The sequence below is a fragment of the Neoarius graeffei genome, chromosome 3 (genome assembly GCF_027579695.1).
Source record: "Neoarius graeffei isolate fNeoGra1 chromosome 3, fNeoGra1.pri, whole genome shotgun sequence".
Taxonomy (NCBI): domain Eukaryota; kingdom Metazoa; phylum Chordata; class Actinopteri; order Siluriformes; family Ariidae; genus Neoarius; species Neoarius graeffei.
The window spans coordinates 105,245,457-105,261,921 of NC_083571.1; the positions used below are offsets into that span (position 1 = coordinate 105,245,457).

At 40.7% G+C, this 16,465-nt stretch overlaps 1 protein-coding gene and 1 non-coding gene across 3 annotated transcripts; both read right to left on the bottom strand.

Moving 5' to 3' along the window:
• Window positions 1–1,935: 1,935 nt before the first annotated feature.
• LOC132883809 (ribonucleoside-diphosphate reductase subunit M2) lies at window positions 1,936–15,999 on the bottom strand. Of its 2 annotated transcripts, none has more exons than XM_060917840.1 (10): window positions 15,788–15,999; window positions 15,530–15,598; window positions 10,317–10,460; window positions 10,106–10,222; window positions 9,880–10,013; window positions 9,502–9,596; window positions 8,331–8,464; window positions 8,141–8,245; window positions 7,943–8,056; window positions 1,936–2,457 (listed from the first exon to the last, which is right to left on the bottom strand). In XM_060917840.1, exons 1-10 carry the CDS (start codon window positions 15,878–15,880, stop codon window positions 2,305–2,307), a joined length of 1,158 nt encoding a protein of 385 aa, XP_060773823.1. In that variant the 5' UTR covers window positions 15,881–15,999; the 3' UTR covers window positions 1,936–2,304. The 2 variants fall into 2 exon arrangements, with proteins under 2 accessions (XP_060773823.1, XP_060773822.1); XM_060917839.1 differs by having other exon boundaries at window positions 10,317–10,463.
• Window positions 9,708–9,847, bottom strand: LOC132883922 (small nucleolar RNA SNORD94). Its single transcript, XR_009654422.1, has one exon. It is a non-coding gene; the product is annotated as a small nucleolar RNA SNORD94 (small nucleolar RNA).
• Window positions 16,000–16,465: the final 466 nt, after the last annotated feature.

A 16,465-nucleotide genomic window follows, 5' to 3' on the forward strand; every position in this document is an offset into this window, starting at 1 on the left:
TCATTTATTTTCCACTGAAAAGGGTGAGCTGTAATATAGTAGGGAGTGATTTATTTTTTTATTGGTGAATACTTTTATTTTATTTCTCATTTTATTCCAACTAATGTTTGACTTTATTGTACAAATGCTGCTGGCATCTCCCTGCACAAAATTTCATGTTCAATTTTACAATTAAACATACATTTCATGGATATGAAGGTCTGTCAGCGTGTGCCATGTTTAATTTCATGTGAATTATAATGTTTACATTTATCGGTTGCACATATCGGTTATCGGCATCCCAATTCCATAATAAATCGGTATCGGCCCTGAAGAAAAACCAAAAAAAAAAAAAAGTTGATCCCTATTCCTCACATAGTCCGATAAAGTGTCACCGTTTGCATCTTTCTCCAACCATTTGAACTTCTTTACCTTTCCTTCCTGTCAACTTGTTTGTACATTATTGCTGAATCAGTAAACACATTTCAACAGAGAAGGCTCTTCAATTGTCTCGATCAATAGAAAAGGTACACAGAAGACCGCGTTTTCTAAAGCACGATCTTGTTCACATGACATGTGGTATGTATATAAGCATATAAAAAAGGTCTCGTACACCAGCAAGCATTGCGAGACTACAAAAATGGTGGCACCCCGTCACCGAACGCAAACAAAACACGCAATCGCCTAACCTAATTTCTATGAAACAGAACACAAAAAATCTGAAATTTATCCATTTGGAAAACCAGAGATTTTCAAGAATTGTCTCAAATATCCGGATAAATCCGGAAGACTTTCATCTATAGTCAATTTAGAGCCACTAATTAGCCTAACCTGCATGTTTTTGGACTGTGGGGGCAACCAGAGCACACCCATGCAGACACCGGGAACACAGACAGCCCCCGTCAGCTACTGGGTTCAAACCCAGAACCTTCTTGCTGTCAGGCAACAGTGCCGCCTTAAGCACGTGAAACTTGATTTGTTTCCACACAGTGGGATGGCCTTGTTACTATGTGCATATTTGTGCAAATTTTAGCCATTCCTCACTGTACTTAGAGAATGCTTCCTTTGTACCTTTTGTTGCCTGGTCTGTGCTTTGATGGTCTTCCACTTGACATTTAAAAAAAATAAAATAAAAAAAATCTTGAATTACTCATGGGTTAAGTCACTGTGATCATAGTTCTTTTAGTGAGAGAGAAATAGAACCTAGTGTTGGCTAGGTAATCTTTTGGGGGGCTGTTCTGTAAAATCCAGTGGGGTGTTTTGTTTTTAAAACACCCCACTCGATTTTACAGAACAGCCCCCCCAAAAGAAGAAAATTACCTAGCCAACACTAGGTTTCATTTCTCACATGCTAAAAGAACTCTGATCACAATGACCCAACCCATGAGGAATTCAAGGATTTTTAAAAATTCTAACACAAGTTAAATTGAATGACTAATTGTTTTACTTAAGACATTAAACTATTACAACTAACCCGATTGGACAGGCGTCAATCACAGTACCACAAACCCCTGGTTTATTACATACGAGATCAGATCCAGTTCAGCAGTTGAAACACCTGCATGAGCATTAAAAAGCCTTAGTCAGGTTAACACAAACATAGCCCTGCAAATCTAAACCTGACCAGCTCAGATATACAAGTCAAGCCTTCAGGGAAAAGCTGCACCCCCCCCCCCCCCCCCAAAAAAAAAGGGGGTATGCAAGTCACATGATGCTAAACACATCTTAGCTGCATTTGGCATAATGGGAAAATTATCCTTTTTAAACCAGGCATGACACATTCAGCATGGAAAGCAGAAAAAAAAAAAACTGGAGTCTTTAGCCACCATGCAAGGATTTCAATTATGAAAGTGGGAATTTGCAGTACTGTGAGCACCTGCTCCATGTTGGGGTGATGCCAAAAAACATCCACACCAGCCAACCCCACCCACCATCCCAAAAGATCACCCGCTATACTTCTATTCCATCAGAAGTTTTATTTACATTCGCATCAGCATTCAGGCAAGGGAACAGGACTGGGGTTTAAGGGAAAGCAGAAGCAGTTTGTACATCAAAGCAGTAGCATGGCGTTTATGCAAGCTATAAATAAACCCTTCCCATCTGCTCTGCCTTGCAGAAAACAAACCATGTACAATTAAAAGAAAAAAAAAAAAAGTTAGCTGCATTGAGGTACATATTCTAAAATTAAATCTTACAGCAATATACATTACATTTTTGCACCATTTTCAAGTCCTGCTGAGTAACACTATAGCAGGCAAAATATGGAGGCAACCAAGGGACCATGGCCTCTTCAAGTTAATGTTTACAAGTGTCCATTTACTCAGTTTAGAAGTCAGCATCAAGCCGGAAGGTGTTGTCTGTGGGCCCAGACATAACTCCCATGCGCTGGTACTCTCCCACTCGCTTCTCAAAGAAGTTGGTCTTTCCCTCCAAGGAAATGTTCTCCATGAAGTCAAATGGATTCTCTACTCTATAGATCTAAAGAAAGGACACAATTAATTGCAATATCATGCCTACCAACCCCTGGACTGTACCCCCCCCCAAAATGAGTCGGCACAATCAACTGGAGAAAACAGACAGCACAGCATATCCAAAAAAAACCATGAAGCCACCACAGCTCTAGCACCCCTGCTGGCTGGCTGCAGTACAATTAAAGCTCAACAGTTTTAATTTTACGCACATTTGAAACTTTGTTAAAAAACCCTCTAATTTTCTTCTGGTCCCAAGAAGTATTGTTAAGTAATAATTAAAATAAGTTAGTGCGGATCATGACGAATTTCTGTCGGCTATTTTCATGACCACTCAGCACGTGATGTCATTTAAGCCAAACAAACCGCTTTAGTTCAGCCCACTTCCGTTTACTTACATTGCCATTCGGCTTGAGTGCAGACGTGTGTTTGGGAATTTCCAAAGAAAAACCATGCCTTGTTGTGCAGTGAACTGTAACAATGGGATCGGTTCAGGAAGAAGTTTTTCCCTTTTTCTGAGAGAAGAGGCGGAACGAGTAGGTTGGCTTTTCCCGAAAAAGAGGCGGAGCGAATGGATTGTGCGCGTGAAGCCAGAGGGTGTTTTTTTTCTGGAAGTGGAAACGAGGCGGAGAGTGGATTGTGAGCATGAAACAATCAAGGAGTCAAAGAAGAAACGGAGCAGCAACGCTCAAACAAAAAGGAGAAGATTGGAGGTAAACATTTTTACTTTTGCTTGCAATTGACAAGTCAAGAATCCTGGGGGTTCCTGTACAATCATTGTGGAAATGAGAAAGGGATATTTCCTCACTTAGAGTAAGCTATAAATAGTATAACGCCGCGGATGGCAGGCTAATGTGGTCTACCGGCGCACTGTCAAGTAATCGTTACCTATATCCACTAGGGAGGGCGGTTTAATTATTCTTCAAAAGGGCTCTTGGGGGCGTCGTGGCTCAGGTGGATAAGGCACCATACTATAAATCCGGGGACCCGGGTTCAATTCCGACCCGAGGTCATTTTCCGATCCCTCCCCGTCTCTCTCTCTCTCACACTCATTTCCTGTCTCTACACTGTCCTATCCAATAAAGGTGAAAAAAGCCCAAAAAATATCTTTAAAAAAAAAAAAAAAAAAGGGCTCTTATTTAGTATTATGACAAAAGTAGGAATTTATCATAACTACCAGGATAAATCGTTTGGGTACGAGTCTTGTTCAAGTCCGGGGTCACCGCGATCAGACTCAGCAGAGTTGCTGTCCAATTCTGAAGCCGTACGGTCAAACCACTGAGCCACATTCACAGACTGCTTCGCAACAGCCATAGGTTCATACATGTATGGTTTCACCTCTCGATATTCAATTTGGAGAGTTACTACTTCAAAATCGCTTTCAGACATTTTACACGACCTCTCACAACCAAAGTCCGTACACGTGTGCTCAGTTCGCAAGTGTAAACAGAACCGCTCCCAATCCGTTTGGCTTAAATGACATTATGACGGCGGTCCCCTGGCGGTGAAAGTGCGCATAAGTGAGATGTAAACAAACCTTTGGAAATTGGGCAAGACAGTACATTTTAATCGTTTTATTCAATTTTAGAGTGCAAATTGGACACCAGGAAGACTGAATTCACTTTTTGGGGTCGTTCTTCTAGACAAAGTTGATATTCCATGTTTCACCTCCGACCATTGCCTATGACCTTTAAGACTGTTCACCCCCTTTCATCTAGATTGTCTTTCCATCTACGGTGTAATTCGAACAGTTTCACTTATGTTGATGGCTGCAAATTTATTCCGCCCAGAAAGCAATTAAGTGTTATTCTACAGTATAATGCATGGCTACACTTTGGATTGAAGTGATTGTAGCATCCACACTGCACCCTGTCTACTACATATACCTACTCATTTGAACTTTTCTGGACACATGCATCAATACAAACTTAACCATATCTCAGTTAGTGTTTGAAACATTGAGAAATTTAATATGAAAAGGCCATTTATATTAAAAAACACTAGCTACCTTGACAGCTATTATTCCAGTATTAGCAACAGTCAGCCAGACAGATCAAAATTTTCACAAAACTGAACACACTCCCAAAAACAACAGATTGTACGAGTTGACTAGCTCATTTCAGGCTTGTAGTACTTGAGTCCAGGACTCGAGCCCTAGTTTTAAGGACCTGTGACTCAACTTGGACTGGAGCACTGACTACTCAGACTGGTGCATTAACTGCACTCGGACTCAAATTGGAGACGAAGACTCTTTGTAATGTGCCATAATAATTTGGCATAAGACATTTATATCTACATTAATTTTATACTAGTTTTGTGCGAGAATACACATTCGCATGTTCATACTTCACGTTCAGGAACAAACTAACGTTAACAACACTACAAAGCCTGAAGAGAACACCCCTAGGATTGCCTGCTTTGCTTATACAGACTTCTTGTGCAGTGGGGAGGGGGGGGAAAAAAAAAGCAAAAAAAAAAAAGCGCTGCTGTGTGTTCCGTATGTAAAAGAACAACCGAGGAGATGGGAACAACCTCAAACTTCAATCATTTGGTAAGACTCCACCCAGAGAAGGAAGGGACACACCATGTTCATTGTCCTGTTGATAGCAGGGCTTGCTTGCTGACTGATGAACTAGCTAGTGTTAAGCCTCTCATTATTTGCCCTGTTGATAGTGGGCGGGGCTTGCTGACCAATGAGCTAGCTTTTTATCTGTAGCCCATTAACTAAAATGGGGCAGTCAAGCAGTAACATTAGTCCAGCACAGTAGCAGAGACGGTTTCACATAAAGGCAGCAGCCACCGCCAAATGGCACGACTGGAGTCTTGTTCTCTGACTACTTAATTCTTTAAAATGACTCGAACACTGGGGACTCAAGACTGGACAACGCTGGCTCATTTACACTCGCAATAGCCCTGTGTCCTAGTAATGAATTAACTCCCTGGTATGATGAATGGGTAATCACTTCAATGTAAGCAAATCCCCATTTGAGGTGATAAAAAAAGATCCTTCCTAAACTCATCTATTATTAATGAACTCTGTACAGAGATAGAAAATATGACTACCACTGTACATTGGGAGAAGGCCTACCAAACGAGTGGGTGTCCTTACTTCAACTCATCTTTTTGGGCAGACTTCAGCAGCATAACATCCCTACTACACAGCCACTGGCTCCAAATTTAACAAGATCGCAGTATTCTGGCTTTGTTTCTATAGAACGGGAGGTAAATCAATCCATGTTTTCTGTAGTTGGTCAGCACCAAAAAGGCCACTTGATCTGCACTTTTCCAACTTCATATACACAACTTTGTCATTTTAACTGAACCATGGTATAGCATAGCTGCCTTTCAGTACAATTTGTTTAGGTGGGTGAGGGAGGGTGGGGAGAACCCCTCCCACACTTGGGGAACGTCCAGAACAATTGATCCAAAATCAGCATGAGGCCATCCTTTTAAAAAAAAAAAAATCCGTTTCCTGTCCACCGGGTGGGCAAAAAAAATTTCAGTCGGGAGGGATTTTTTTTTTTTATTATATATGGATGGATAAGAAATCGCAATGCTGTGTTTGCTTTTTCTTTCAGTACTTTTTTTATTACAAAAGCAGACATTTAATAAAATGACAGTTAAATCAACTGAAACTTGTACAAAAACTAAGTTAGCATTTTAAATGCTGACTGCAACATTTGCAAAACTTTTACAAAGGTCCTTAAAACATCCGACACACGGACTTTTTGTAGTTCTAAATCGAGCGTTAGGCCTAGTTCGGATGAAATTACACTATTAAAATGATCACTGAATGATTTGTTTTTCTGAATCTTTACTATTTTGTTGTTCGCTAGAATACCATTTTGCGATTTCACACTTCAGCAAATGTTTGAAAACTCCGGATCTCCTTCCTTCATGGTGGCTGCCATTTTTTTGTGCCGCACGGCGCATGCGCAGAGCTGATTCGACAGGGCTTTCCACAAGCGCCGGCTGCCGCCATACAATTAAGTCCAGCCGGCTACTTTAATGACTATTTTTGTAGCCCACAGGCTCTAAATATTAATTTTCGATTTTAATAAAATTAAATGTTTATCTAACAGACTGACAATGTCAAACTGAACCGCTGATCAAGGTTCAGTTTGACATTAGCGCCCCGACATGCGGTGTGCGCGCGTACTCAGTTGCGTGAATGTGTCATGCACCGAAAATAAGAGATTTACAAGCCAGGAACGCCTCATGATGCAATACGCAAGAAAAGAAAAGATTTACTGCCATTTTACTTTGCATGTGAGTAAAGTGAATAAATAAATGGTCTGTGGAAAATACATTTAACCCTGGGAACTGCGTGCACAGGAGTTTATTGTGTGTTTACTCCCCCCGGCTACTTATTTGTCATGGCTGGCTAGTATGAGCCTTAGTGGAAAGCCCTGGGAATGCGGAAATGTCAAGTTCGATTTTACATTTACGAACCCGGAAAAAAATGTCGAAAAACTGGCGTTTAAAAAAAAAATAAAATTTTCACCCGCACAAACGGCACTCACCCGGCCGGTGGACCAGAAACAGAACATTTTTTAATAATGGCCTGAGTGAAATCTGCAGTGCCGTTCCAATGCTGTGTTCACATATATACCGGTACGATTGTGGTATAACTGCATCGATACAAAGTATACCGGTACAGTTTAGTGCATCTGTCCACACTCACGAGAAATGTTTGCGGTTTTCTTTCACGGTAGTTGAAATGCGCATGCGCGAAATGTTTCCGTGGTTACCGAGTAACTTCCTTCCGAGAATATGGCGGATGAAACAACGTGTGCGCGCTTTTTGTCATCAATGTACAGTCTGTATTTCTGGTGGTAATTTATTCAGTCGAATCGTATAACACACGAGGCAGTTGAGAAAAACAAAGAAAACGAATCTCCGTTCTTCACCATTTCTTCTTCTTCTACACCTGGAAGAAGTAGGAATGGTTCATTGCACATGCGCATCATTATTTGTATCGATACAGAACCGCTTCATCTGTCCACACTACAGCGAAGCGCTACAGTACCGATACGAAACCCATACATTTGTGGGTTTCGTACCGATACAGTTATACCGCTACAGTACCGGTATAGTTGCTAGTGTGCACAGGTGTTGCGGTACGAAAGTAGTATCGTATCGGTACAAAATCCCTAGTATGGACAGGGTACAAGTGAACTTTGACTACAAAGAGTGATGGGATTTCAGGACAACTCAAATGATTAGAGGTACAAAGACTACAAAAACACCCGACCCCAAACACACAGATGTAGTACACAATACTATATTCCATTGAAAGTGTCAATACTTTTTTTTTAAAGTGACTTCTAGTATTTTAATGCACATTTGGTTAAAGATTTAACCTTTTTTCTTTGCTGTAATCCTGAGCCATGTGACTCAACCCCACCCACAGCTTTCTTTGCTTCCAGACTTGAGTGAAACATGAAGCCAAACCCTATAAGTGTTTTTCTATTTACATCAATATAGACCCTTACCTTTTTGAAGCCCAACTCCAACATCAGCCTGTCAGCCACAAATTCAATGTACTGCTTCATCAACTCACAGTTCATACCAATCAGTTTAACTGGCAGAGCCTGGGTCAGGAACTCCTGTGGACCACAAAGGTGAATAATAAGGTCCGTGCCTTGAAGCATAACCCAAGACCTCAAGTTTCATTGTGTGCACGTGAATACCTGCTCAATCTGAACTGCATTCATAATGATTTTCTTGACCGTTGCTTCTGAAGGTTTGTTCACCAAGTGCTTGAACATTAGACAGGCAAAGTCACAGTGAAGTCCCTGAAATCCAAGAATATTTAGTCAATTCATTGCACAGCAACAAAATTCAAATGCAAAGGGTAACAAATTAATGCATTCCAACTACCTCATCTCTGCTGATGAGTTCATTGGAGAAGGTGAGCCCTGGCATAAGGCCCCTCTTCTTTAGCCAGAAAATTGCAGCAAAAGAACCAGAGAAGAAGATTCCCTCAACAGCAGCAAAAGCCACCACTCTCTCACCTGCAAAGAACAGGTTACATTAATCTAAAATATTTGTGGCTTCAAACAAACAGGATTATGCCTTTTCATCAATGGAAAGTGTGGGTGCTTTTGAATTCATATGTCTGACCAACTGCAACACTTCTCTTCCCACAGACCCTGTTAAAAAGTACCATACCTACAAATTATGGAGTCAGAGATAAACAAGTGTCACAGTACACCAAGCACATCACCCATGTCAATACTTTAATACTGACAGGCAGACTGGATTTTTGTACTACCATTTACCTGCCCTTTAATCCATTTTTGTAACATGCAATGTAAATTTGTAAACCCTATTAACTTCTACTAGACATGAAGACAGTCATCTAGATCCCCTGCCCTATATACCAAGTTTCAAGACATTATTTGTCACATTCTTCAAGTTCTGCTACAGGAAACCAACCCTACCTCTTTACACTGACCTCAGCAGCCCATGGCATAAACCCACCAGACCTTTGGTCCAGGTGAGCTAAAAATTAATCTCTCAGTATCCAAAAAGTCAACACATACCAACTTTCAAGACCATCTCACTCAGTTTAAGTTCTGCTCCAGAAACAAAACCTACCCCCAAGACTAACCTGAAATCGTTTCCATGGAAGTACGAAAAATTTCGAAAGTTTTAGTATGAAAAGGCACATCTACATCACCTTGTTAGCATGTACACCAAGTTTCAAATCCATATCATGAGTAGTTTTGGATATATGCACCAGAAACAAAACATTGCTCTTAGAAACCAAGGCAAAACCCATTTATGTAAAAATTTGGGGGAAAAAAAAAAAAAAAAATCCAAAAATGGCAAAAAGGCACCAGTTCACATGTTACTTGACACACATACAAAATTTCATGAAGATATCTTTAGTAGTTGTAAAGATATGGCCCGGAAACAAAAATGTAACCAGACGGACAGCCAGAAGCCATTTCTATATCCCCCATCAAACTTCGGAAATGATAAAACCCACCATTCAAATTTTTTTTTTTGAAAAAGCTTTACAGAAATTACGTTTAAGTTGACATACCATACTGTGCATCTTTGTTGCCAATCCAATTGATGGCCCAGTCAGCCTTCTTCTTCACACAAGGAAGAGTTTCAATGGCATTGAAGAGATACTCCCTACAGATTTAAAATTATTTAAAAAAAAAAAAAAAAAAAAGTTAGCCACAACATCTACTTAAAACACCCATTTTTTAAAAAATAAAATAAAAAAAATAAGTCTTCCCAGTGGGGGCTCAGTAAAGGCGACAGTTTCATGCTGGTGTCCTTCAGTCAGCTGACCACATGCCTACTGAGCTGAAGTCAGACACCAGCACTCAGCTCCCATCATCAGCTGAGGTCCGTACCCCTGCGCTTCTCATCACTGCCCTCCTAGCATGTACAGATTTGGGGGAAAATGTACCTCTCTTTTGGATCTTTGATGTACGTGTCAATAAGTAGGCTGTACATCTCAGAATGAATGTTCTCCATGGCAATTTGGAACCCATAAAAACAGCGTGCCTCAGTCACTTGGACTTCCTGAGTGAAGCGCTCCACCTAGTGTTGAAAACATGCAATGAGGACCACGTGTCAAAATGCTCAAGATTAACTGGAAACACCTGCAGATACAAAATGGCCTCTGAACTCACGAGATTTTCATTGACGATGCCATCACTTGCAGCAAAGAACGCCAACACATGAGAAATGAAATACCGTTCCTCGTCCTTTAAGGACTCCCAGTGATGGAGGTCTTTGGAAAGATCAACCTACAGAGACAGAGAGAGAAAAGTGACGTGAGCGAGAACACTAAGGAATATCCAGGAGCTATAGACATGGGCTCATTCCAAAAAACACACATACCTCTTCAGCTGTCCAGAAAGAGGCCTCAGCTTTCTTGTACATCTGCCAGATGTCATGGTACTGAATAGGGAAGATGACAAAGCGACGTGGATTTTCCTTCAGGAGAGGCTCTTCCTCTAGATGAACATTGTTGGCTTTTGGCTTCTGCTGGAACAAGGGGAAGCAGAGACTTTACAAACATATCCAAGGGATCTGATGTGAGGCTGTTTGTGTAGAAAATAAAGCCTCAAGAAACAGAAGAACTTTATTCATCACATGTACACTTGCAAAATTCCTCTCTGCATTTAACCCATCTGACACAGCAAACACACAAGTGAGCAATGAGCGCGCGCACACGTACCCAGAGAGCAATCAGGGGTTAGGTGCCTTGCCCAAGGGCACTTCAGCCTAAGGCTGCCCCATGTTAACCTAACTGCATGTCCTTGGACTGTGGGGGAAAACCGGAGCACCCGGGGCAAACATGCAAACTCCAAACAGGCCCTTGTCTGTTGCTAGGCTTGAACCCAGAACCTTCTTGCTGTGAGGCGACAGTGCTAACAGTGGTGTAGTGGTTAGCACTGTTGACTCACAGCAAGAAGGTTCTGGGTTCAAGCTCAGCAGGGGCTTTTCGGTGTGGAGTTTGCATGTTCCCTGTGCCCTCCCACAGTCCAAGGACCTTTGATTTAAGGATTGAAATTTGGAGGCTTAGAGACCCTTAGTGAGTGCATCTATTTATATCCAACATATGAACACCAACATGTACTAAATCATTTGTCTTAATTTTTTTTAAGCCTTTCAATCACATGAAACCTGTGACAGAACGACATAGGTGCCCCACCCAAAATGATTAAATAAACTTGGCTGCATAAAACCCAATGTCTTGGCTTTCCTCTTTAAAAACACAGAAATTAGCATGCATTTCTCGTAATTGATGCAAAATCTGCACCATTCCCATGTTGTTCTGGGTTCATCAATCTAGCCATAAGCCTCGCAGAGCACGAATTCTCCAGCAACAGCGATCGGCACACCATGGTTTCCTGGAGGAGCGAGACTCACGTACCAATAACCAGAGTGGGATTTCCACATTAGGTAAGAATTTTTTTTTTTTTTAAATATTGTTTTATGGCAGTTGGCAAACAGCTTTTAGGTGCATTACTGCTACCTTCTGGACTGCAGTGTGAACCAGAACATTTCCCACCCTATTGTGTTAAATTCTAATAATTCCTGCATCATTTAAAAATCTAAAAAATAGCTCTATATCCCACATTATCTGACCTTAGCCACAATATCTCTCCGATACGTAGTTTCATACGATTTAAAATCAGGTAAAAGACTGAAGCTAAGAGAACGTTCGCTGTGACGCCACAAAATGGTTACATGATGTTTTGGTTGGCAAGAGGCCATTTATAAATGGCCGATCAGAGTTATCAGGTCATTAATTAAGGTAGTGTCGTGTTATCAGCCACACAAGCAGATTTGACAAGAATGATCCCAAGAGCTTTTACTGTATCCCCCCCCCCAAAAAAAACCCCTGAAACTCATGGAAAGCTTTGGATCGCAGCAATTAAGCATGACAAGTGGGAACCTACTGATGACCATGTTTGCTTTCGACGCTTTATATCTGGTAAGACATGATTTTTTTTTATTATTTTGTTTTGCAGTTTAATATTAATGTTAGATAAAATTCTCATCAGAAATAATTTGTGCCAAGACATTGCTTAGATAACCAAAAGATGAGTAAAAAATGCACGAACAGCTGATTTGTATGCAGTACACGAGTACGATTTCCGCGAATGCACCCGCAGCAAATCTATGTACTTAGAAGATTGGTCAAACTTCTCATTTGAAGATAAATAACAGTCTGGATTTAAAACACTTTGTGCATTCTAAATATAGAACTTGCTTAAGTTTAGTACTGTATATCTTTGGCGTGTGCATGTGAAGCAACAACATTAACTTATGTTTCAAAGATTATATTGTGCCTATTTAATCTTTGTCTTTATAATTAGGCACAAAAAGCAAATGAGTATTTCAATAAAACTGAATAACACTTGTATGCATCAAGAGACTTGTAAGCTTTCATTGATTCTTGTGTATATTGAAGGCATGTCAATCGCATACAGGTAGATATCGCCGAAGGTCAGATCAGGCACTTGGATTTGGGTCCCATTTGTCCGTAACTGCGTAAGGATCAGGCAAAACTTTGGTGCCACTGTTGTACAGAAGCTTTGCTGCATATCTTGGCTTAGCATCAGCTGGCAACGAACTTGCATACTGCAATAAATCACCACAAAAACTAGGTGATGATGCAACTTTGTCAGCTATCGTGAATGGCTCTTGCCAACCAATTTTATGCGCATGCGCAATATTACATCACGCTCTAGTTTGGCCAACTCCCATACAGGACACAACTGTGTATTTAAGATATAGCTTGCATCTTAAATACATACAGCTGTGCAAGTGGAATCAGTGACTTGGAGCTTGGTCCTCTTGTTGATAGTCTTAGACACTGGCCTTTCATTTAAACCAAGATCTTTTACCTGACTACATACTGTGAATTGCATTGCCAATTCTTGTAATGGGACTGAAACTCTGCCACAGCTTTGTCTCTTTGATAGCAACAGTGCAGAACTTGCTTTTTCATTCACAGGCTCCTTTCCTCCAGGCATCTTTTAAATACTAAACTAACTGTATTCTAATTATTTGTCATGTACATCAAGAGGGATTAATGCTGGAGACATTTTGCAATAAAGGTAAAGAATGTATAGGTTTATTCCTAAAAGTTTGTAGCTTAAAAAAAAAATGCAGCAGGTTTAAACACAGAGCACTGGGAAAACAGAAAAAAGCCCAAATGACCCTGCATCACGAGAGAAAAAGCCCAAATTCAGAAATACAGTGTAGCTCAAGTTATGGAATTGAAAAGCCTGTCACTTTTCTGCAGTTTTATCATCGTGTACATTAATACAAAAGACTAGCTAGCCACAGTATTTAAAACCTGCTAGCTAGTTAGCCAAATACTGGGTGTAGCTCAAGTTCTGGAATTGAAAGGCCTGTCACTTTTCTCCAGCTTTATCGTCATGTACATTAATACAAAAGACTAGCCAGCCACGGTATTAAAGCTAGCCAGCCAGCTAGCCACGGTATTAAAGCTTGCTAGCTAGATACAGGGTGTAGCTCAAGTTCTGGAATTGAAAGGCCTGTCACTTTTCTCCAGCTTTATTGTCGTGTACATTAATACAAAAGACTAGCCAGCCACGGTATTAAAGCTAGCCAGCCAGCTAGCCACGGTATTAAAGCTTGCTAGCTAGATACAGGGTGTAGCTCAAGTTCTGGAATTGAAAGGCCTGTCACTTTTCTCCAGCTTTATTGTCGTGTACATTAATACAAAAGACTAGCCAGCCACGGTATTAAAACTTGCTAGCCAAATACAGGGTGTAGCTCAAGTTCTGGAATTGAAAGGCCTGTCACTTTTCTCCAGCTTTATTGTCGTGTACATTAATACAAAAGACTAGCTAGCCACGGTATTAAAGCTAGCCAGCCAGCTAGCCACGGTATTAAAGCTTGCTAGCTAGATACAGGGTGTAGCTCAAGTTCTGGAATTGAAAGGCCTGTCACTTTTCTCCAGCTTTATTGTCGTGTACATTAATACAAAAGACTAGCCAGCCAGCTAGCCACGGTATTAAAGCTTGCTAGCTAGATACAGGGTGTAGCTCAAGTTCTGGAATTGAAAGGCCTGTCACTTTTCTCCAGCTTTATTGTCGTGTACATTAATACAAAAGACTAGCCAGCCACGGTATTAAAGCTAGCCAGCCAGCTAGCCACGGTATTAAAGCTTGCTAGCTAGATACAGGGTGTAGCTCAAGTTCTGGAATTGAAAGGCCTGTCACTTTTCTCCAGCTTTATTGTCGTGTACATTAATACAAAAGACTAGCTAGCCACGGTATTAAAGCTAGCCAGCCAGCTAGCCACGGTATTAAAGCTTGCTAGCTAGATACAGGGTGTAGCTCAAGTTCTGGAATTGAAAGGCCTGTCACTTTTCTCCAGCTTTATTGTCGTGTACATTAATACAAAAGACTAGCCAGCCAGCTAGCCACGGTATTAAAGCTTGCTAGCTAGATACAGGGTGTAGCTCAAGTTCTGGAATTGAAAGGCCTGTCACTTTTCTCCAGCTTTATTGTCATGTACATTAATACAAAAGACTAGCTAGCCACGGTATTAAAACTTGCTAGCCAAATACAGGGTGTAGCTTAAGTTCTGGAATTGAAAGGCCTGTCACTTTTCTCCAGCTTTATCGTCATGTACATTAATACAAAAGACTAGCCAGCCACGGTATTAAAGCTAGCCAGCCAGCTAGCCACGGTATTAAAGCTTGCTAGCTAGATACAGGGTGTAGCTCAAGTTCTGGAATTGAAAGGCCTGTCACTTTTCTCCAGCTTTATTGTCGTGTACATTAATACAAAAGACTAGCCAGCCACGGTATTAAAGCTAGCCAGCCAGCTAGCCACGGTATTAAAGCTTGCTAGCTAGATACAGGGTGTAGCTCAAGTTCTGGAATTGAAAGGCCTGTCACTTTTCTCCAGCTTTATTGTCATGTACATTAATACAAAAGACTAGCTAGCCACGGTATTAAAACTTGCTAGCCAAATACAGGGTGTAGCTTAAGTTCTGGAATTGAAAGGCCTGTCACTTTTCTCCAGCTTTATTGTCGTGTACATTAATACAAAAGACTAGCTAGCCACGGTATTAAAGCTAGCCAGCCAGCTAGCCACGGTATTAAAGCTTGCTAGCTAGATACAGGGTGTAGCTCAAGTTCTGGAATTGAAAGGCCTGTCACTTTTCTCCAGCTTTATCGTCATGTACATTAATACAAAAGACTAGCCAGCCACGGTATTAAAGCTTGCTAGCTAGCTAAATACAGGGTGTAACTCAAGTTCTGGAATTGAAAGGCCCGTCACTTTTCTCCAGCTTTATCATTATTTACATTAATACAAAAGACTGACTAGCTACAGTATAAAACTTGCTAGCAAGCATTCCTACCGCCAAAATGTCAGCCTCACTCTTACTCACTGCCAGTTTTCCCGTCTTACAAAACTGACTCGACCTTCTGCTTATCTCACAAAACAGGATTTGGTTGTTTAACCGCTGAAAACTTGACAGAAATAATTAAAAACCGTGTGCTGACAGTCCTACCATCTAAAAAGCGCCTTGACTAAAACATGGCTAGTTTTACTCACCTCAGAATCCTCGAAGATTTTACGCGCCGTTTTTGAGGCCAGAACTCGTGTCGAGTTCAAACTTGGTGGCTACATAAAAAATAAAAAGAGACAGTCCATTATTAAACAAAATATCAGGAACTAAAACTTCCACTCAGCTCGCTTTCAACTCCATAAGCATTTCTTTCTCCCTCAGACCGAATCCAACAAGGAATCAGTGCACGAGAGATGCAGAACTTTTTGCAGCACATTACCGTAAATGTTCGTATATTTACTCACCGTGTTTTCTTTATCTCTCAGAGACAAGCTGGTTAGTTTAGTAGAAACAACATTTTCATTCTTTACTTTAAGAGGTGAGCGATTGGACAGCATTGTTACGTTTAAGGCAAATAAAATAGGCTAATAATGCAGAAGCACGAGGTTTTTTTTTTTACAAGACTAAAATAAGTAAAAGAAGATGCAACCTGTACAGTGGAGGAAAAAGACAAAGTGAAGCTGCTCCAGCTGCTCCTTTTTATTTCGTCCTTGGCGCTCGATCCGGTCCAGCCAATCAGAGCAAAGCGCGTGCTGGCTCTTTAATTCCTCTTGAAGGTCTCGACCAATCAGGTGCATTAACGTCATTTCCAAATTGCGGGAAATTTTAAACTGTGTTCTGCAGCTTTTCCTTTATGATTCTGAAATTGGCGCGCTTTGCTAAAAAAAAAAAAAGAGAGATTAAACTAAATAAATATTTAAAAAACAGTTTCCAATGATAAATCGTAGTATATGTTTGTTGACAACAAACACCATGATTAAACACACTTCAGAAAGGCTGCATACACAAACAAACAAACAAGCAAATAACACTGCCTTATGTGAGTAAAAAAAAAAACAAAATAAGCTAGGTATGGACATCATCTGATACCGGATTACGAACTAATTCTTAATATAAAGCTAAAAAATAGTTTTCCTGACGTG

Excerpts from the sequence above, each read along its gene's own strand:
- LOC132883809 (XM_060917839.1), bottom strand. The coding sequence starts at position 15,880 with ATGCTGTCCAATCGCTCACCTCTTAAAGTAAAGAATGAAAATGTTGTT. Across the intron at positions 10,223-10,316 it reads CTTTCTGGACAGCTGAAGAG|GTTGATCTTTCCAAAGACCT; the intron begins GTATGTGTGTTT and ends CTGTCTCTGTAG. Across the intron at positions 10,014-10,105 it reads GCATCGTCAATGAAAATCTC|GTGGAGCGCTTCACTCAGGA; the intron begins GTGAGTTCAGAG and ends TTTCAACACTAG.